Raw genomic sequence first — 21,831 nt, forward strand, 5'->3', positions numbered from 1 at the left:
AACAAGAGGTTTATGAAACTTAGATAAATAAAATATTATAATTAATATAAGTTTTAAGAATTGTAAAAATTTAATTGATTTTAAGTACCCTTAAGTTTGAAGAAGATCTTTTTATAAAGAGAGATTTAATCTATGTAAAACATAATATGTATTATTAAATTTTAAGTGCATAATACTATTTTTTTATTTAAAGATCTTTATAATAAGATGTTCAACTTGGAAATATGAAATCTTTACAATAATATGTTCAGTTTAATTTTAAATAAATGACATATAATATTAACTATTATGTCAAATTATTTGTTAAATTTTTAGTGTTAATTAATTTTATTCAAATACAAAAGGGTTTAGGGTTTGTGATTACTCTTAATATAAAAAATCCTTCTTTTTTTTTCTTGGAGCCACTTACTCTGCCTGGCTCTGCGGGCCAGCTGCTCCTCCCGCTGCTTTCTCCTCAGCGTGGCCTGCTGCTCCTGCTGCTGGCGACGCTCGTTCTCCTTGACCGCCTGCTTGAACTTATCACAGAAATTCTGGAAGATCTTGAAGCACTCCTCCAGCCGGAAGGTGGCCGCATCGTCGCAGAAGAACTCGGACATTTTGAGGCGCATGGACTCCACCTGTTTCATGCCCGCTTGCAGTACGGCCAACTCGGATTCGGCGGCCTGCAGGAAGTCGGCCATTTGCTCCTTGATGTCCGCATCCGTGGCAGGTTGTTCGATCTGCCTGGCTATTCTACGGATCCTGCCGTCCAGTGTGTTGATTTCATTGTTGATCTGCTCTGAAGTTGTTCTGAGGTGGAGTAGAAAAGATTTGAATAAGAGTGAAATTATTTAAGAACTTCCAATATTGACTTACTTGCTGGCACTTTCGAGGGTGCTCAATTGTCCGGTAAACTGCAGCAGCTCCGGATTACGTTTCTCCGCCTGAAGGGCAACAAAATGGATGAGGTTCATGCCTGGCTTGTTTGCTCGGATATCTGTAAGCTTTTGCAATGATGAAAGCTTTACTCCTGCAGCATTTCCCGCATATCCGCCGGAGTTGAGGAAGTTTCCGGCCACAACGACCATGTAGAGGACCTCCTGCAATGTTTTGTTATTCAGCAGTTCGTCGCCCGCATAGAGCATCGCGTTTATGCAGGGCTCCAAATAGGCCACATTCGCTGCGAACTCCTCCTTGAGCAACATGCTCTCAATGCGCAGTTTGTAGCTGGGAAACAGAAGAAATAAAGTTATATAGGTTACCAAAATTAAAATATTACTATTAAATTATTTAAGTTCTCTTTTGACTTTATAGAAATAAATTAAAACCCGATCTACATAGTAGGTAGTTTGTATATTCAATTTAAATTCAATTCTATTTTATTTCTAATATAAAATGAATTTTTTTAAATAAATATTTGGAAAGAAACATCTTTAAAATAAAATTATAAAATAACTGGATCTATGTTTTTAAATTAAAACCTATTTGTGGAAGAGCTCGAGTATTTAATATAATTTTAGTGCTTTTAAAATGGACAAACTTTTAGAACTGTTGTTGAGATTCTATTTGTAATAAAGAATAACTTTTTATTTCAATTAAAATAAACTTAATAATTTAATGGATCAGCGTTTTTAATTTAAAACCATTTTGAACTAGACCATGAGTATTAAATATCATTTTAAATTGATTGCTTGCTTTTCAAATTGATCTTAGCATAAAATTGTAACTGGGATAATATTTTTTTTCAAAATAAAATCGACTTTAATTGGATCTAATTATCAACAATATTTTTTCATTTTTTAAAACTGATACTATTAATATCCACACTCACTTGGGCACCTCCAGCAGCTGCAGCAGGAACTTCTCGGCATTGCCCAGTCGTCCCTTGTCGCCGTTGAAGCCCTTCAGCATGTCCAGCTCGTCCACCTCGGGCATAATCTTGAGCAGACCCCTCAACCGCTCCGCTCCGATCTCCTCGTGGGCTCCCTGCCGGATCAACTGGATGATGTCGTCGTTGCTGCTGCGGAACTGCTTGAGGAATATGTTCACATTGAGACTCCGCTTGCCGTCGAGCAGCGTGATCTCCGTGCTCTCCTTCTTCGCCTTGCGGTCCAAAGTGTCGCATCCGTTGGCACCATCCCGACTGCCATCCCGTCCCAGCTTCGGGGATCCCTGGGCACTGGCCGTTTGCAGGCAGAAGAGCCCCTCCATCTCGTTCCAGTCGATGTCCTGCATCGGACTGTCCTGGTGGTTGCTGGCCACGATGCTCCAGATGTTCTGCTTGCCCAGGACCTTGTTGTGCGGAATCTTGCCCCAGTTGATGGTCTTCATCTTGGCCTTCGGGGCGGGCGTGTCCTGCTGGGGCAGCAGTATGGCAGTGGCCACCGTCTCCGCGGCCAAGGGATCCGGTGTCCTGGGGCGGGAGGCCATCTTCATCGAGGGCGGGGGCGGTGGAGGGGGCAGGGCGCCACCATTTATCATGGGCGGTGGCGGTGGGGGCGGTGCTCGGCCATTTATCGGCGGAGGCGGGGGCGGTGGTGCAATGGGTGCCAGGGGCGCCATTGGTGGCGGGGGCGGGGGCGGCGTCGCCTTGGCTGCCACGCCCCCCGCCGTCTGGGCGGGCTTGCGGGTGGGGCTGCTGGCATCGCTGCCGCGACAACTCTGGCAGGCGAACTTCTGGCTACTGGGCGTGCGCAGCAGTCGCACCGAATCCTCGTGGCTTTCGAGGAGCGTGGCACGGTGGACCAGCCGCTCGGCGGTGTCCCAGATGATGTCGCTGACCGGCTCCTTGGGATCGATGCGCAGCAGGTGCTGCAGAATGTTGAGGAATGGCACTTCCTGCGGCGTATCAGCCACCTGTAAAATTTACAAAATATTTTTACTTCATGATTTATAAAATGAAACATTTAAAAAATATATATTTATTCTAACGCAAAACATAAAAATAATTATTCCGATTTATAATAACTCGTTGAAATCTATAAAAACTGTGCTAAGCATCTCAAATGTTAAAAGTGTTAATCATATATTTAAAAACAGTTTCAAAGTTGCCGTAAAAATAGAAAAATATTTAAAATATATAAAAATATGTCAGTGATGTTATTTGTTTTGACCAATTAGCTAAAATGTTTAATTATAAAAACCTGATTTAAATTAAAATACAATTTTTGAAATAATAATAATGATGTTTTCAGATGCTTCACTTTACAGAAGCTGTTAAATGAATATTAAACGTTCTTAGTGGACATCGTTAGCATTTCAATTGTGGCCTTGAAATATTTGCATGGTCATAGCCTTGGTCAAGTCCTAATGGCCACTTTGCGTATACGTAACTCTCTGACCAATACCAGCCGAAATAACGCATACGCTCTGTTGCACTCTGTTGCCCTTAAACTCACCTGTCGCAGAATCGCATAGAAGACATCAAGATGCGAGCTGAGATTGATGCCATCGGGCGCCTGAAGGCTCTGGGCCTCGTCGCATTCCTGCTGCTCCACAAATACGTCCAATTGTACGATGATATCCCCCACACTTTGTGCGACTTTTCTGCAATGAGGCAATGAGGTTATTGGGCATTAGTGGGTTAAGCTCTGTCCGCTCTAATTATTCAAATCATTTGCAGTTGGCAATTTGTTTTGCATGCTGCTGACAATTCTCACTGCCTTGTAATTGATTTCTTATTTATGCACAAGTATTTACAATATATGGGAAATAAATAAATAAAGATATGTTTATGGCTGACGGCTGATGGTTTGGGAGGGGGAGGGAGGAGGGGATGTCTACAAGTAGTTGAAGCTGGCCAGAATCGATAAACTCCCCGGCTGACATTGAGTAAGTGCCGGAGGCTGCCAGGGAAGAGTTGAAGGAGACTCACTTGAGATTCTGCACCAGTTGCAAGGCGGCGCAGCTGTAACGGGACAGCGAGCCGCAGAATGTCACCCGCCGCTGCAGGTGCAACGGCGATGGTCCGGGCGATGGCGTCACGGAAGCGGAAGCGGAGGCGGAACCGGATGACGTCGCCGAGGACGCGGATGCGGATTCCGATGAGAGGGACAACGGCGGCGAAGGCGATGCTGACGACTCCACGTTGCCTGCCTGTACAGCACAGCCTTGGCAATCAAATAGTCAAAACTTCTGCCTACTGGCACACCATTTTATGCGGCGTGCAAAATCGTTAGCCTTGCGCAATGTCCTTGCTCAGCAGCTCCGCTTTTGGCCAGACAATTGATATCCATGCAACGACTCGAACTGGCACTGCCACTGCCACTGGCACTTTTTAATTGCTTTGCCAAAATCGCTATTGCGGTTCGAACGAGAGAACGGCCAGCACGGCAATAACGAGGACGAGACAGCCTGGCACGACTCATGTGTTTTTCTTTTTTTTTGTTTTGAGTTATGGACACGATTTGGCGCCACGGAGAGCTTCGGAGCCATACGAATCTCCTTGTTGTTTTTGGCTGCCACGTGCTGCGCGCGCAGGAGTTTTCCGCAGGCGGCCTCTTTTTCGTACTTTGTCGAGCAACTTCGTCAACATCCATCGAGCACATTGGACACCCGGACATTGGCACGTGATGCTCCATTGTTTTGTTGCCTTCTGGCCACCGGTTTCTATTTCGGTCCGTCACGGAAGTCGTTACGGTTTTTAGGGAACTGCGGGGACTTATTTGCGGGGCTGAGAAAATTGGGCAACCAAAACGCCAAATTACAAAAATTTGAACGGAAGCCAACGACTAACAAGTACGAAGAAGTTAAAGGTGCCAATTTGGGGGCATAAATGTAATAAAAAATAGTTGAAACTTAAAAATATAGTGGAACATGTATTTTTATTTTATATTGATTTTTTGTTAAGCGACTGTATTATTATTAACAAAAAAGCAAATTGAAAAAATGTTCGTAAAATATCAAAGTGGGAGTGGTTTGTTGTTAAGACAATATAAACATTTTCAATTAAATTTCCGACTCCTCAGACATCCCATAAAAATACTTGAACAATCGAAAATGTCTATTCTTGACACGGTTCTAATAATCCCCATGAAATGCGATACTTTAGAGTTTATTTTTAGCAGACATTTATGAGTTTGATGGTAATTCGATACTAGCACACATCCATCTTTCTCAGACTGATAAACAACTTGGATTCGGATTTCGATTCGATTAGAATCCATTATGAGGAGAACAATTAAAATCGGCTTAAAGCATCTGGGCAGCTTCCAAGCTACGCAGAGTCAAGTCTCCAATGAATCTCAATGGTTTTCGCCCCTCGAAGGCGGTCTCAAATCAAAGCGCGTCGTGGCTGAATGAAAACGTTTAAGGCGATTCGAAATTCCAAATAAATTAAATAGCGCCAGAAACTACGCATTTCGTTGATGTGTGCGCGTTAAAATTTTAATAACAATAGAACTGAAGGGGGTCCTCACACTCAGAAGAAAAAAAAACACAAAAAATGCCACAAGACAAATGGGCCGGGACAATCAATTAGTCAACTCTGCTCCGACTGACAAGCTGAGGAATCTGCCAATGCGGACAGCTTGTTTGTTATTGTTCGCTTTTGGGCTTGAACTATTTCAAATTAATTGAATTTGCTAGTTTTCCTCGTTTTTGGAGGCAGACTACAGCAGAGAGCCACAAATTTGTCAACCAGAGGGCCATAAATAAACTCGTTTTTTAAAGGGAGAGACGGGGGGCCGACTAATTGATTTATTGTTGACTAATTAAATATTGAATTAATTGGTTGACTCGAAGGCGGCGTAAATTATTTGCATAAGACCGAGATCATCGGGCATCCAAACGGACATCTCCTCAACTTTGACGAGTGTTTGACAAGCATTCCAGCGGTCATAAGCGATTCGCCTCCATTTCCCCCCACTCCTTGTGCAGAAAATGGTTAAAAAAAACCAATGAAAATCAGCATATACCTTGATCTTGTCTTGTTGGCCGTCTCGTCATGTAGTCGCATGCAAATTAAATGTGCGTCCGATTCGAATAAAGCATAAAAATAGCAAACAGCAAACGGCAATCGTTAAACTGTTTGTGATACTCATTTGCTTGATTGTGGGAGACTTTCAGGGTTTTTTTACCCAAGCGGTCTTCACACGCTCCAATCGGAATAACAACTACGCCCTCAGCAAATCTGGGTGCTTAAAAGTGTCTCGTCTTTGGGTTTTTATTGAGCGTCCTCTTAATCGCTGCACTTCAACACAACACAATACAAAACTCACCTTAGGTTATTGAGCAGCGGCAAAACTTTGAGACCTGCAAGACAAAGGAGAAAAGTATTAATTGAGGTAGGTGTTGAAAAAGAACACTTAAAAAAGAAAATAAATTATATATATTCCTCTGATTGGCATATTTTTATTAAAGGCATTTTTTATTTTCTGAGAGTCATAAATGAATTTTACGATATGACTTTAAAAATTCTCCATTAAGTTGCACTTCTTTCATCCAGCCAATTTAAGCTCACACACAAAAGAAAACAATTTGACCATGAACCTAGGCATTTGTACTTATACTTTTGAAATATTGCTTTTACAAATAATGACAATATGACATTTACCAAAAATAAAATACAAGCATATCTATATATTTCTGTTATTATAAATTAAAGGACTTTAAATTTCTACTGTTTTGACCAAAAAAATTTAAATGCATTCACAAAAGCTTTTCCCAATTTTAAATTATTTTTAATGGGAGACTATTGAAAAAAGTAATTCTTGTGATATATAAAATTATAAAATCTTAATTCATGGAGAATGTATTTAGGAACTTTATTTAAAACTTTATGTTATTTTCTTGTATGTATTTAGAGAATTTTTTTTTAACTCTATGAGGTTATTTTCTTGCCTACTTGTGAGTAATATAGAGATGATTCGTTGCCCCCCGGAGCAGCGGGATAGCCTTAGGTGGCAAGTACAACTAAGGCCCGCCCAATGTCCAATGAATCCCGACCGACTTCCGGTCAAGCTCGTTTTTTCGCCTTTTTGATTTTATTCGCGCACTCACCAATCAATTTATGCACTCGTACACAGAGGCACACTTCTATCCGTGTGTTGTAAACACAAATAATAATAATAACAATAAAAAAAATTAATTACGAAAAGCTCGTGAAAGTCGTTGTCGCTTCTGTGCTATGTCCCTCGGATCCCCTCGATCCGCCTTATTTGGTGCCTTGACGTTCATAATTTCGTTTTACGACTTCGCTCCGCTGTCATTTTATTTGTTTGAAATTGAAATCCATAAAAGGCGTACAATTAAAATGCGTGTGCGATTCTGTGTGTGAGTGTATAGTAAAAGTTTCTTTGTCCCGATCTTAGTTTTTTTTTTTGGATATTCGGAAGTTGAGAGATCTTAACTAAAAAGAGAGATCACTGATCGGTACACTCATACACAACCCAAATAAATATTTATAAATGAGGTTTTAAATAGGCAGTAATATATATTAAATATTCTTCTGTTTTTTTGCTCTGTGCATAGGTATATCGATCGACGATTGCTCAAGCTCGACCATTTATGCCCTACAGCCAAATTTATGTGAATTTACAGAACAATAGTTCAGATCGGGGACACGCCCAAGTCCACAATTAATTGTTTAATAACATGCCAGCCATAGGAACTCAAAAACTCAACAACTCAACAGCTCGAAAATCAATTCTCGCAAACGGTTTAAATATTTCACTCAATACAGTAAATCTGTTGATGATTTATAAATCAATTGAAATTGAATTTTGCCAGCGAAACAGTTGAACGAATAAATTTATGGTCAACTATGGGAAAAACTGTTGCGTGCCAAAGTGGAAAATCATGGGGCATAAATCAGGCCCAAGCAAATGCCTCCCAGCCTGACAGATGACATACAGCAGATATGATGGTTGTATGCTGTATGGTCGGTATACTATAGAATGGAAATGACTCCGAGTTCGAACCGATAATTGGGCACTTAAGTGGCATTAGCGGCGAGGCTCGCAGAGTTTTTGAATTGAAAAATGCAAATATTTGCGGGGCGTTGTTCCTGGAAATCCAAACAGAGGGAACACAGCAGAAAAACTGAATGGCTCGAAGACAAAGTCAAAGTCGGGCCAACAGGCTAACAGGCCAACAGCCTTGAAACTGAATACTTTGTTTCATTGCCAAACAAAATGCGGCCGTTGCTTGTCAAAAGTGTCGTTCAGGAATGCCCCAGGAATCGGTTTGGGATTGGAATCGAAGTTGGGCGAAAATTTACGGGGGCGCTGACGGCGTGACTTACATTTTGTCGCAGAGCCGTTGAGATTTCGAATTTGTCTTGCTACTTCTTTGCTTTGTCACTCTTGTGTTCTTGCTGTAATGCTGAAAAAGCGCAGCTCAATTTATTTTAATTAAGAACAATAAAAACGCCGCTTCTCGGTAAAGTTACCCTGCCTTTTTCCCCTCGTTTTCCCCCTTCGTTTTTCAGGCAAGTGCACCAGGCGATTCAGTGCAACACATTTTGGTGGTGCTGCGTCTGCGCAGAAGGAAACATCGGAAACAACAACCAATACGCACGCACAACCGCGCTCAATCAAAGTCAGAAAGTCGGGTTGTCGACTGCCAAGTACAGTGGAACTTGCCTACAATTACACCACTGCTGTCACTAGTGATTTTTTATAAAATAATAAAGATAAATATTATGCTTTTTATCATAACTTTTGATCTCTTTTTAAATATATTTTGAACGTAGTTATTTAATATATTTGAAAATAGTGTGTAAATACATTTAAGCCAATCGTTCTAATTTAGTTTGAATTGTAATTTAATAGTAATATTAAATGATAAAACCTTTTTAAAATATTTTGGAAATTAAAAAAAATTATATGTAACGTTAAATACAAAACTGTAAAAATATGGTGCCCTATCTATTGAAATTCGACTGTATTGGAAGGAGAAGGCTAGAGTAGATGGAGGTCGAGTGGAGGGTTGGTGGAGTTCGAGGGCAGTTCATGAACTTTGAACAACTGCTGAAAGGGGGAGTGGCATCTGCCGCTGACAGAATGTAAATGAGTCCCTTGTTTGTCAACAGACGTCTTGTTATATATTAAGTACATTTTGTTTATTGGGCGCTTATTCTGCTTTTGGTACTTATCTGCAGAATAAGAAATAAAATGAAAGGGACGATATTGTTTTGTGGCACGTATGAATATACTAAAAATCTAAGTGTAAACACGATTGGGTGTTCAACATTATCTACATAAATCTATGTCATACATCCAAAAAATAGTCACGTTTCATAGATCAATCCCTTTGTTATAAAACTGTATGACTGCCATTAATCTTTGACAAATTTACTGTTTTAGTTTTTGTTTTGGGATTATCATTACGATGAAAGTCTGAAAAATAATAAATACCTTTAAAGTTACTTGACCTTTTTAAATTACCAATGTATAATAATGTACATACAAAATTAGATCAACAAAGATCAATGATATAGATAAGTGCACAATGCAATAACGCTCCTCTTAATGGCAGTTTTACGAGTCATTAAGTTGTAAATAAGCGTTAAAAAGTCTTGCAGTTACCCGGCAAATAAGCGATTTAATTTTCGAAATCGTTGTTTGGAATCAAAACGTCATCAATGACCCGACAATTTTTCGCCACAATTAATAAATCAGCAATAAGTAAACATTGTTCGTTTGACCGATTTTCCCAGATCCAGTTCAAATGACTCGGCGCGAGCAATTACTGGCTTAAAGACGCGCCTCTAAATCGCCGGCACGTGCTAAGGTTACGCGGCTACTCGACAAAGGCGATTTGGCATTTTGGGCTCTTCGAACCCATCATTATCTAACCTCAAGTCAACGAGTAGCCCCCGAGGGTCGCTATTGCTGGTGTGGCTGCCTAAAAACCGGTGACATGCAAACAGTATATATACTATACTGTATGCATAGATATATAAGCATATATATATTGGCCGAAGCAAAGAGACAGCCGGGCACATACGGTCAAGGGCACTGGCACTGGATCAGCGGGCACATCAATCAAATCAATGGAATCGAAGACAGCACCAATGGCACAAAACAATCGCAGGGGGAACAACCCGTTGACTTTTGCGGGTTTATCTCCTCTGTTGCGAGTTATGACTCTTTTTTTTTTTGGCTTTTAGATGATGGGAATAGCGATTCTCACCTATAAATTCGTTGCGAATGCGAATGCGCTCCTGTAAAGTGGCCGCCGAAATGATGACGCAGTTGATGAAGGCCAGCAGGGCGGCCTGGTAATCCAGGGGCGGCTGGGCGGCGGCACTCGACAGCTCCAGTTCGTTGATGACAATCTTGAAGCGGTATCGCTGCTTCTTGAGATTCTGTCAAAAAAAATGGGGTTAAGGTGTAAGATTATTTAATTCGATGGGTTCAACTTATAATCAAACTAAAGAATGAAACGCATCCTCCATTATTATAAATTTACACATCTAATATTGAATATCTGAGAAAAATATTTGAAAACAATTAACAATTTAACATTAATCCATTTCATCGACAAACGCATCATCTATGTGTACCAAAAAAATCACATCTAATAATGCAGCTAAGTGTAAGTTTATTATCTAGTTTATTCTCTATTTCATCATCTAAAATAATTGGAAACTTCAGGCATAAAACTCAGTTTAAAACTTAGGTGGTGTAAATTTGGTCTTAAACTTATTTTCCCTCGTTTTTTGTGTTATAAGTAGGTAACGTCCCTCAGAGAACCCCCACTCACCTTGTAAAATTCTAGGGTTTCGATGGCACGCGCGTAGCCATCGGGGCTGTAGGCGCACAGCGCCGAGAGCAGCTCGAAGACCTGCTTCTTGACCGTGGCGTTCTGCGTGTCCAGGGCAGCGCCCAGCTTGGCAATGTAGTCACGATTCTCGACAATGTAGTCCAGGCCGATGCGTGAGTCCATGGTGGCGGGGGAGTGCTTGGATTCCACTTCTTATTTTTGGGGGAGCAGGCAAATCTTCTCCTGATCAAGGTCTGATCACGTCCCCAAAGCGGACACTTTTCGGGGGCAATCGGATCGAATCGAGGCGAGACGATCGATTGGGGCGGTCAGTTGCAAAGGTTTCTCTTCTCGCATGGAATATCTAAGCAGTAGTTCACGTCATTCCGAACGAACGCTCCTCGTGCTCAGAATCTGAAATAAACGGGGGAAAATCGGAAAATTCAGTTAGTAAACGGGTTCAAGCTGTGATTGCATTTGGGGGCCCTTCAATTGTCGCCCTGTCACGCGTTGTTCCATATCTTCTGGCTATTGCAGACCAAATAGTCCCCTGCCCCTCAACAAATACCGATTTAATTAATTTACGATCGGTTCTCTAGGCCTCGGGCCGCAATTGTCATAAATTAATTTGGCCCGACGAGAAATGCCAAAGGGGCGTAACAGATTTGGAATTTTTTTCAGTTTTCGATTTTCGTTTTTAGGATTACTTTTTTGGCTTAGGAGGCACGATCAAAGGCAACCTTTGGCAATGGCGGCGGGTTCCGCCTTCTAGATCGGCATCGGCATCTCAATTACCAGCAAACGATCTCGTTAATTTGTTTACACTCGACGCAGTCGATACTTTCGATTAGTCGCCGTCTAAACTGCCGACAAAGTCTGTCATTTAGGAGCCCGCATATTAAAATGCGATTTTTCATTAAAAATACAAAAAACGCCGATAAAATGCTTAACATTTTTGTTAAGAGCTCCGATCTCGAGTGGCACTTTGCGTTATTTGAAATTATAATTTGTGTGTGCGCTAAATGCTCATGTTATTGCCATTGTTGCTATTGTTTTGCTTGGCTTATTGAGTTGACTTTTTGAAAAGGCTGTGGGATCGTCGCATTTGACGTTCTGAGGCGGCGGCGCTAATGAAATCACATACAACGATTTCAGATTAATGGACAGACATCACAAAGTGACATCCTTGCGATATGCCTTATTGTCGGTCGTCACTTAACATGATATTTCCGATAATTCCCGCAAAGTGCCCGGACTCTCGAGTGGATGGTGAATTCTCTGGAGAAAAACAAAAAACAAGTTCTCAATCGAAGCACAGATACATTTGCCACTCTGTATCTCGTTCTCAGCTTGGCTTTCTCATTGGGACTTCTACTTCGAATGTAGATCTACACTGTGTCACACAACTGGGCTATGAGCTTTACCAATTAGCGAATGATAGTAATCTCATAGCTTAACTATGTAAATTTCGCTCTTTAAAGACTTAAGTGTATTTTTTGTTTGTTTCGATCCAGTCGATAGAAAACTGGGAATTTTGCCAGTCCCTTGTGAAGTGAAACAGATTAATGATACGATTAAATATTATAGGGTTTGGTAAGAAAAGTAAATATTTGCCTTGGTTTAGCGAGTGGTATAATTGGTTGTTTCTATTTATATTGTATTACATGACTTTATTGGTAAATAACAAAGATCTAATTTTTGATATACATAACTATTATTTGAATTTTGTTGAAACAAGTTTTAAAAGTAATTTGAAGCTTTGTTTTATGAGTTTAATGATAATATCTAAATTTTGATACCTATGTTAAGTGTATGTAGCTTTATTGGAATATAACTTCAAAACTGTTAAATGCAGATGTGTTTATTTCGAAAGTAATTTCAAGTAATATTAACCGTTTTATAAATATTCTTAAATTTCATATTATTTTTTGGGAAGATTCACAATTGAATAAAATATTTAACCATTATTTAAATCCAACTTAGTTTATTTAAAATTTTGTGCCCTAGTGTGGACAGTCCAAGTGTGCTGCGAATGGGCTCTAGATAGTTTAGTACAACACCCGCGACATCCGAGAGTGATAGGACGATAAATTAATAATGCTTATCTCTAAACTGGTTCCATTAGCCCAACCATCGCGTTATTGTTGCTATTTATTGCGAAACAGCAGCAGCGGCAGCCACGTGAAAGCCAATTGAGTTGTTGAAAAGCTCCGAAGGAAGCTGGCTGGAGAATTGGGTTCGGAGTGGAAATGATCCAGCCGAAATGTTAATGAACCCGCCCATAACTAAGCGCCTAATTAGAATTTGACTGAAACCCCAGATCTCGGTTGCCCATTTATCTTGTGTACGTATATCCACGGAGCCGAGACAAAAACCTTTTTTTGGGCGTTGACAGGCGCAAATGACTTGCCTCCTTCAGCGGACAGGTGGCGACTCACTGGCGTCGTCCATAAAATGTCAACCCAAAGCCCAATGCCCAATACCCAATGCCCACAAATTGCCCGCCCCGCGCCGCTATTGTGGAAATATTTCCGTCGTCATCGCCTCGCTCCCAGCCACGTTAAAGTGCAAGTAATAACTCATGAATTTCAAAAGTCTCCGGGCCACTCGATCGTTTTCAATGTCTCTCGTCTCGCGACATTATAATATTGTTGTATAAATTATGCTGTTGCCTGCGGGGCGTATGCCGAATGGCTAAATGTGATTAAATGTTGTGCAAAGTGCATGTTTTCTGGGCTGGGCTTTGGATGTAAGCAATCTGGGTTGGGCAGGTGATTTCCTGCTCATCGGCAGGAAAATTGAGTCTGTCAGACACTAGGACACTTGACCAACTTTAGATGAAGAAAAATCAAGACAAGCGCTTACGAATGTAAACAGCTGAAGATCGACTACCGTAGCAGCGGCACTTATGTGTTGCAATAGGCGCAAGGTCGTTCCATATATATATATATATTTATTTTCTGATATTTATTTTCTGCTCCCTCCGACACCTGTAACAAATCGTAGCAAATGAAGCTGCTGGTGCTGTTGCAGTCGAACAAAGTGGTCGTCTCTGGGTTTTTCTATCAACATTTGTTAACGGGTGTGTCCGCACGGCTCTAATCTGAAAGCAACTGCTGCTGCTTTCCGACTGCACAGTTTTCATAAATTTTTATTGAATTTTTATGGCTGCAGGCAGCCGTCATCGTCGCATTGAATTTGCATGTTGATGTGTACACAAAAGCACACAAAATAAATAAACATAAAAAATAAAACAAACAGCCATTGAGAAAAGTGTTTTGCACTTAATAGTAAATGCCGCTGATAAGTAGAAGTGCTACGAAAATGGAAGAGTATCATTAGGCTAATAGCACTATTTATTCCTGTCATCCCAGTGAACACCTTGATCTCTTGGTTCTTAGTGTTTAATCTGTGTTTGAGCAACTTCCATTGAGTTGTTTATTAAATGCGCTGCCTCCTTATCAACAAATCCCACAAAACTGTGAGAATGTGTCTGGGAACCGAATTAAAAACAGAGCAGACGCTTTGTTGCAGCTTTCGATTTGAGAAAATGAGAAACGGAAAAACAAAAACAGACTTGGGGTTTCAGAGAAGACAGAACGACTCATAACACTTGACAGCAGACGATGCCAGCAGCAGCAGCAGCAGCAGCAACATCGCAGCACAGCAGCAACAGCAACGATGTCTCCGGCTGCGAGTTGCAATCAAAACACGATCTTGGCGCTCAGCATTGACCTTATGACTTCTAAAATCGGTAAAAACATCTTTACAGCTCCATGTGGCACTGCCGATTGTTGTTGTTGTCGCGGCGATGTGTTTCCAATATGAGCTAAAAATACGAAACTCCAAGCTGAGAAGCCGCGTACTTGAAATTGGGATACATTTTATAGCCTTTACACATTTATATATATATATATATATATATATATATAAATTGTGATTTTGCCATTTTCAATTCAATGCGACTCATTCATGAGGCGAAAAAGTGCAAGGCACTCGTGAGCTGTACCATAATTTTAAAGGATGCACTGCCTTTGCACATTTTCGGTTATATGTCAAGTTTAAGTGGCAGACGCGATGAAGGTCGCCGCAGCAACTCGAAGGCGTTGCAAATTGAGCAATTAGGGCGTGGCCGAGTACGCCTCATTTGCACTTACTTGACTTAATTCGTCAATTAGCCAGTAAGGTAAGGTAATCACAGCTCCAGCTGCTGAAACCAGCTGGCCAACTGGGAAACTGGACAACCTCATCCACTTCAGATTCAGATTCAGATTCATTTCCTTGTGGGCGTTCAGCAGCCAAATTCAAGAGCCACAACAAAGCAAATAACTTTAATGATTTCGTTCATGTGTATTGTATGGTCAACAAAGAACATTTGACTACGAAAATAAATAAAATGCAGCCCACGGGACCAGAAAACAGACGAAAAATTAGTAAAATAGTGCGTAGGTTTTGCATTTCGATGATGACCACTACGACAAAAGTCGACCGCAAAGCCACAAAGACCCCACAGCCAGCAGAGCTCATTTAAAACTAAATAATTCTATTTGGCTAGAGATTGAGAAGTAGCGTGGATGATTTTGAAAATTTTGTAATCCACCAGAAATATCTTCTTCACTGACTTTAAAGATAACAATCTAATACCTTGTAATAATAAAAATATTTACTGAGGAAACAATCGTGTACTTATTTTTGGAACTTATTTAGTACCTTATGAAAATAATTTGGATATATTTTTGTTATTTTGTATTATGTATATTTAAGTATATATCATAGATAAGTAGCTGAAGTGGAATATCTGCCATACAGAAATGTAAGAATTTGACGCCTTTTACTCGTCAGCACTTATATAAAGTTTTTTTAGTTACTTGTTTAAAAGATTTTTGTTTACTCTGACTTGTTTTAATTTTACATGTTTTCATCAATTGTGTTTATGTTTTATTTATGTTTAATTTTGTTAACAAATATCTTTGCATTGCAATTGCCTTTTTGGAACTGTACATATTACTTTAAAATAAAAAAGCAAGCCATGAAAGTAATCTCTCATTCTCAAAATTAAATGTTATATTTCTATTAATATCTATTCTTTCTGAGGCCCCTCTTCTCATTTAAAAAAGGGAGATTATCCGTGACTTTCTTGATTGGGCTTCATTGAGTTCGCCGCGTGGCGCTAGTTGACATCTGACAGCAAACGCGGGCAGTGTCATAGTTTCGGGTATAAACACTGGGGAACTCCCCCAACTCTGTGTGCCATTGATGAGAATTTATGAACAGTCCCACAGACTTTCGGGTTAAGTAGACTCAACTGGCAATGACGGAGCCGTGCACTTGGAACCTTATGAAAAACCCATCGAATGTGTCAAAAGCCGCTTCATTGGAAAATTTTCTATTGTTTTAGGGCTTTCGTTTTCGAGTTTTGGGGGGACTTTGCGCAAGCGCCGCGAAGTGTGAAAACGAAGCGAACAGGTTGGTTGTCCGTATCAGAAATTGGGTCTGGGCTGTTGTAAGCCTATAAAATATAAGGCGCTAATGGGCAATTTTCACGCTTATTTACACAATGGAAAAGCGAAAGTTTTACTTTATGGTGGGTCATGGATTTCGACTGTTTGCATGCAGCTGGTCGCTGGTTCCAGGTGCTGGAAATTCTACGGCCACCAAAGTGCATAAAACTTATGCACTTATGACAGCACAGCCACCCGAAAAAACATGCAACAAGTTTGGCCGCATTTACAGGTGCCCAACACCAAAAATAATAACAAAATGTGAGACAAACAACAAATGTACGTGTAAAGTGGTCCATGTCCACTTGAGTGCCCCAAAAAAAGATTTGAATAAAATTACCCGACTGGTTGGCTCTCAGGGCCAATCGACAATGCGCTAATTATGCTGAGATCGCTTGCCAAAAAGGTTCAATGCACCGCTGCAGCATTTAAAATCCCTTGTTGACCTTAACTTTGAATTGTCAAAATACAAAAGTTCAAACAGACAGACACAAAGCTCCAAACAATAAGCACAAAGCGTAAGGCACACAAAAGAAGTGAGCCACGGAAACCTACATACTCTGGCTCAAACTCAAATGGATACACAGCAAATAAAATTGAGATCTAATTGGAGTTTATGTTGATATATTTAAAATGAAACTGTGTTGCAGAACATTTTCAATGTTTAACCTACTGAAACTTAAGGAAATCCAGTATATTCATATGGCTTTTTAAATCAATATTTTTTCCTGTGCATCTCTGATTCATTTGAAAAGTGTGGGCCATATGCATGCTAGTATGTGCTGCATATGCCGCTCGGATGAATTTGGATGCTGCTGCCACCGCTTTGACATTGACTTGTGGTTTCAGTTGCCGCCGCTGCCGCATTTCAAGTTTTCAGCTTTTCAGGCTTTCAGCTCTTTTTCTCAGCTTCCAACAAAATAGTCTCTGTGTGTGGGCTGGAATTGTTTTCCTCACTTCATTCATAGAGTCCAAACTCGCGCTTAAATGATTAGTCAGCTTCTTGGCTTTTGGGGAGCAGCTCAGCTGGTTGGTTATGCTGCGATTTGGGTGTGATTCTTGCCACAGTTTTTTCTACTTTTTACTTTGTTACTTTTGCGTGGTATCTGTATTTGTCCTTCACAAACATTTGTTTGGATCGCAGCTCATAGTTTTTGTGGTTTGCGGCATCTGAGCTCGAACTTCCGCATGAACACTCGTACATCATACATGGATTATCGATATATCTTGTTACTATATTTAGCCTGCGAGATTAGGCGAGTTTATCGCCTCTATATTTCTAAGTCTGTTTGTCATTGGATCGCCCACAAATGGCGGCAATGAGTCACAGAGGGAGAAATTCATCGTCATCAATTGAAATGATAAACTACATTGGTAGAAATTAAGCAAACTAATATATTTTTTTAATGAAATTTTGTTTAAATTTGAAAGTATATTAGATTGCATTTTAGTAGTCATAAGGAGGTTTATCTTTCATCATTTTAGAATTTAAATTTATATATTTAATAATAATTACTCATATATCTTAGACATGATACCAATTTAATAAAATTGAATTAAACATTTTCTTAGATTTATTTACAGTTTTGTTTTCCCTGCAACAAACTACGTTTAATGTTAGGCAACAAGTTGCCATTTATGTAAGTTCAACATTTTGCAGATCTATCCCGAGCAGCTGCAGTGGACTATCGCTAGAATAGCAAAGTTAAACAAAGCTCGCACTGACTGCATAAATTAAGTGTCGAAGGGGGAAAAAAGATATCAGGTGACAAGCGTGAAAAGCGCTGTTCTGACAGACAGACAATCAGTTCTATAACCATGCGGAGATTAAAGGCCAGCCCAGGCACCTTCGTTACTTTTACCTTTCGGCCCCATATGTTGCTGCTGCCATTGCGCAATTCCACGATTCGCAAGCTTAAATCCCAAGCCCAACGATCTTCACAGCGCCAACTCGAACTTGAACTACATTGCATTGGACATCAAAATAAATACATAATCGTAAATATAAAACAAGCGTGGATTGCTCCCATTTCTTGTGCGGCACAGGCCACACCACGTGACTGGCGAATTCGTTGGTCAATGTTTGGCGGTCGTTGTTTTTGTTGTTGTTTTTTAGGGCACAGACCGAGACAGATTGGGCAGCCCATGAGGCAGCTGAAAAAGAGATACTACCCGTGCATCCACAGATCTCCAAGCAGCCGCATCGCCCACAGCGCCGTTGGTTTGCCTTTGTTGTTTACCACTGAATGGCAGTGACAGAGGCGGAAAAGTTTTACCAAAACGGCAGTCATTTTGCCATTATTTACCAAGAAAAATAGTTAAATCTGTCCACCAATTAGTTTACATAACATCATATTATACTGTTGAAGATATTTTAAAAAGTTCTTGAGTGAATAAGGAATTTTTATATTTATATTTTCACTGATAAGGCTATGCAAATTATTACCAACTTGAAAAAAATGTACCCAGTTAAGCCATGAGTGTATCCCATATTCGCCACGATCCACTCACAATTTACAGCTCATTGTTGAACTTGTAAGTTACTTGTAACCTGATATTTGCCAGCATTAACTTTACTTTTTTGTTGCATTGTCTTCGTGGCGTTTGGCTCGCTTTGGGCTATTTATAAAAATAGCAAACGCTTTAGCTGGGCTGCGGCCATTGTCTCACAATTAAGATTTCATTGTGAGATTTCGTGGCATGGGCCACACGGCGTTTGCTCGATCCGAATCAAAGGCAATTTACGCTGCCACTTGCAGCGCTCTGAGCATCAAACATGCAATAATTTGTTTAATTAGGCGTAAATGACGCTGACAGCGCTGCCAGCATCGTGGCTCTAATGGAGCGTGGCTGATTTTAATAGCTTGTCGGGTTGGCTTTAACCTTACAGTGCGGCCTGTGGTTTGTGGCAAGTGATTCGCCATCGCCGTCGCAATTCTACTGGCAGTGCAACAGCCACACCCCGTCGATCGGTTTACCATGCTAATGCCATATTCTTGCAAAGTTGCAACCGAGCAAACAACAACAACAACTTGCAACCGCAATCCAAAATGCCATAAAAGATATGTATGAACAGACAACACATGACTGCCGATCTGGCGATCGCACGGATCGCATTTGATTGCACCCCAACGATCGATCTTTGGATGCCTTTTTGCCTTTTTGTTTTTTTTTTTTTGCCTTTTTGCTTTTTGCCATTCACGACGATAATTCAATTAATTGCGAAAATGTCCTAGAGACAAATTCATATTCACAGCAGACATCGCCAGCGATTGCAACAAAGTGCAAATGTAGCGGTCGTGTCTGCGATCGCGTAGCTTTTCATTAAATTTCATTAAATTCTTTTATGCGATAGCAAAAGCAAAATCAGCAACATTAGGCATTGCAACATTTTTGCGATTGGATTGCCATTGGATTGGATTGGCGTGGAGTGATGGCGAGTGGTGGAGAGTGTTGGAGAGTGGTGATCACCGCCGATCGGCTGATCTTCACTGCTCCAAGCTCCGTGCTTTTTATGACTTTGATTTATTTGTGCAAATTATTTTTAAGCGGTTACATGACTAGCCGGGATCGGGATTGGGATCGGGATCCCTGGCTCTCGAGGAAGTGTCTGCATGAGCAGATCGTCTGGCAGAGCTATTTCCCATCGCTCATCGCTCGTTGCCCGTCTAAGTTATTAGCTGTCTGCAATTGTCAGCGTTTGGTTTGACGCTTCCAATCCAATTCCCTGCTCGTGCTCCTGCTCCTACTTCAATCCCCTTTCGATCCCCAGGCGCATTTCCAATTACATAAGCGAGTGTGTGATCTCTCCATCTGTCTGGCTGAGGATCAACTATATCAGCTGTATCAGCTGTGCATAATTTCAATTTGACAAAGCACATACGCTCGATAGGCGTCGTTCAACTTGGTCTCAGACCCCCAGGCTAGGCTTTTTACCCCCATCTCCCAAAAAACTCAAGAGCATTGCACGCCCATCCAGCGTGCTTAACTACTTTTGGAGGGAGTTTTGCCATCCGATAATCGAAACGGTATGGGAACTGGGATTGGGCATGGATTTGGGATGGGTATTGAGCACGGACATCCGCATACGTGCCAGGCAAACTTAATGTCTGGCCAAACAGCAGCTGGCCAAGTCCACACTGCCTCTCTTTGGCTATGCTGACCTAAAAATTTCTAGCCAACACTATCGTTATGAATTCTTAGTAGACTTATACTACTATTACTTCATAATGCAGCTGCACAATCGAATAGATAAGTTATGAACCCATTTAAAAGACTATTATAAAACATGATAAAACTATAAAAAAAAATATTTCATTTTATAAAGAAGTAACTGTCAAATTTGGATATATGGCTTACAAATATTGCAACATTTAATGGAAATATTAAACCTTTAAGTGCTAATGGCAATGCATATGAATGAATAATGAATATTGTAATTTAATTTCAAATTAATTTTCCAAAAAAAATTTTTGAAAAGATTTTGTAACATTATGTCTTATTAACCTATTGATACTCCCGATAATTTCAATAATAATCTTCATTCCTAATCAACTCTCTTTTCTAGCAATAACTAATATACCACAATTACTTCTTTTCCAATTGTTTATGCACAAAAATTAAGTCTTAATGCTATTATTCACATGTTCGCTTATAGACAATGGCCTAAGTAAACAAATCGACAAAGTTTGGACAGCGTTTGAAGTGCTGCAAAAATTACCCACCCACGACTTGAAGAGCATTCACGTTTCGATAGCTTGTTTCCTTCCTGTCGGATGGCCTACCCCTTTCCATCCCCCTCTCCTCCAGTCAGCACACTGTTGCTTAATGAAAACAAATGAATTTATGAGTCGTTGCCGTCTGAGCAAGCCCCGCCAATCCCCACGAAAAGACTTATCCCAGCGCTCACCATCACCTCTCGGAACATTGGCATTGCCATTGGCAGTGCCATTCTGCTTTGTCTCCCACTCGGCGATTTATGGCTGGGCAGCGTTTACGCACTTTTTCGAGTGGCGAGCACTTTATTAGCCACGGCCGTGCTGTTATTATTTGAGTTATTGTAATGTGCGAGTCGCATAAATTACTATAATTTACCGTTGCAGCGTCGGGGGCCACAGTTACATGCGTTTCGGGGTCGGGGTCTAAGGTCCGCCTCATTTGGAGACGATCGATGTGATTGATCGGTTTGTAATTGGCTTCGGCCGTGTTTTGATGGGCCCACGAAATAATGACAACAAAAATCTTCAGCTTTGGTCCGGGATTTTCGCTTTGGTCGCAAAGTTCAATCGAGCTTCTTCCGACGAACCTTGGACCGATGGGCTGTTTTGGGCCACCTTGGTATATAATATAATAATATAATATTATATAATTATAATAATATTTTTTACTATTTAAAAATAATTATTTTTACCATTTTGTTCGAAAACATTATACTCTTCAAAGAGATATGAATAATTATCTTAACGTCTTAGTATGCTCTTAATTTACCATTTCTATAATCAAATATAATCTGATTGGTTATTTTTTACATATCTAAGTCATACCAAATTTTTAGTTATTAATTAATTATAAGCCATTTAATCCAGACTTCCAGATCAAAATCTGATTTTAAGAACGCTTTTCTCTCAGTGGATAGAACAGCAAG

The 21,831-nt window shown here is 40.4% G+C and overlaps 1 protein-coding gene across 1 annotated transcript in view; it reads right to left on the bottom strand.

Annotated features, from left to right (window-relative positions):
- Positions 1-21,831, bottom strand: part of LOC108146784 (formin-J) — a 32,371-nt gene that overhangs the window by 3,864 nt on the left and 6,676 nt on the right. Inside the window, exons 2-8 of the mRNA XM_017272948.2 lie at positions 10,687-11,100; positions 10,114-10,288; positions 6,198-6,231; positions 3,378-3,525; positions 1,811-2,835; positions 856-1,206; positions 410-789 (exon numbers count right to left, since the gene is read on the bottom strand). Coding sequence (XP_017128437.1) covers positions 410-789; positions 856-1,206; positions 1,811-2,835; positions 3,378-3,525; positions 6,198-6,231; positions 10,114-10,288; positions 10,687-10,869 — 2,296 coding nt within the window. The 5' untranslated portion in view covers positions 10,870-11,100. The remainder of the gene's footprint in view (positions 1-409; positions 790-855; positions 1,207-1,810; positions 2,836-3,377; positions 3,526-6,197; positions 6,232-10,113; positions 10,289-10,686; positions 11,101-21,831) is intronic.

This window comes from Drosophila elegans, unplaced genomic scaffold (assembly GCF_018152505.1).
Source record: "Drosophila elegans isolate 14027-0461.03 unplaced genomic scaffold, ASM1815250v1 contig_208, whole genome shotgun sequence".
Taxonomy (NCBI): domain Eukaryota; kingdom Metazoa; phylum Arthropoda; class Insecta; order Diptera; family Drosophilidae; genus Drosophila; species Drosophila elegans.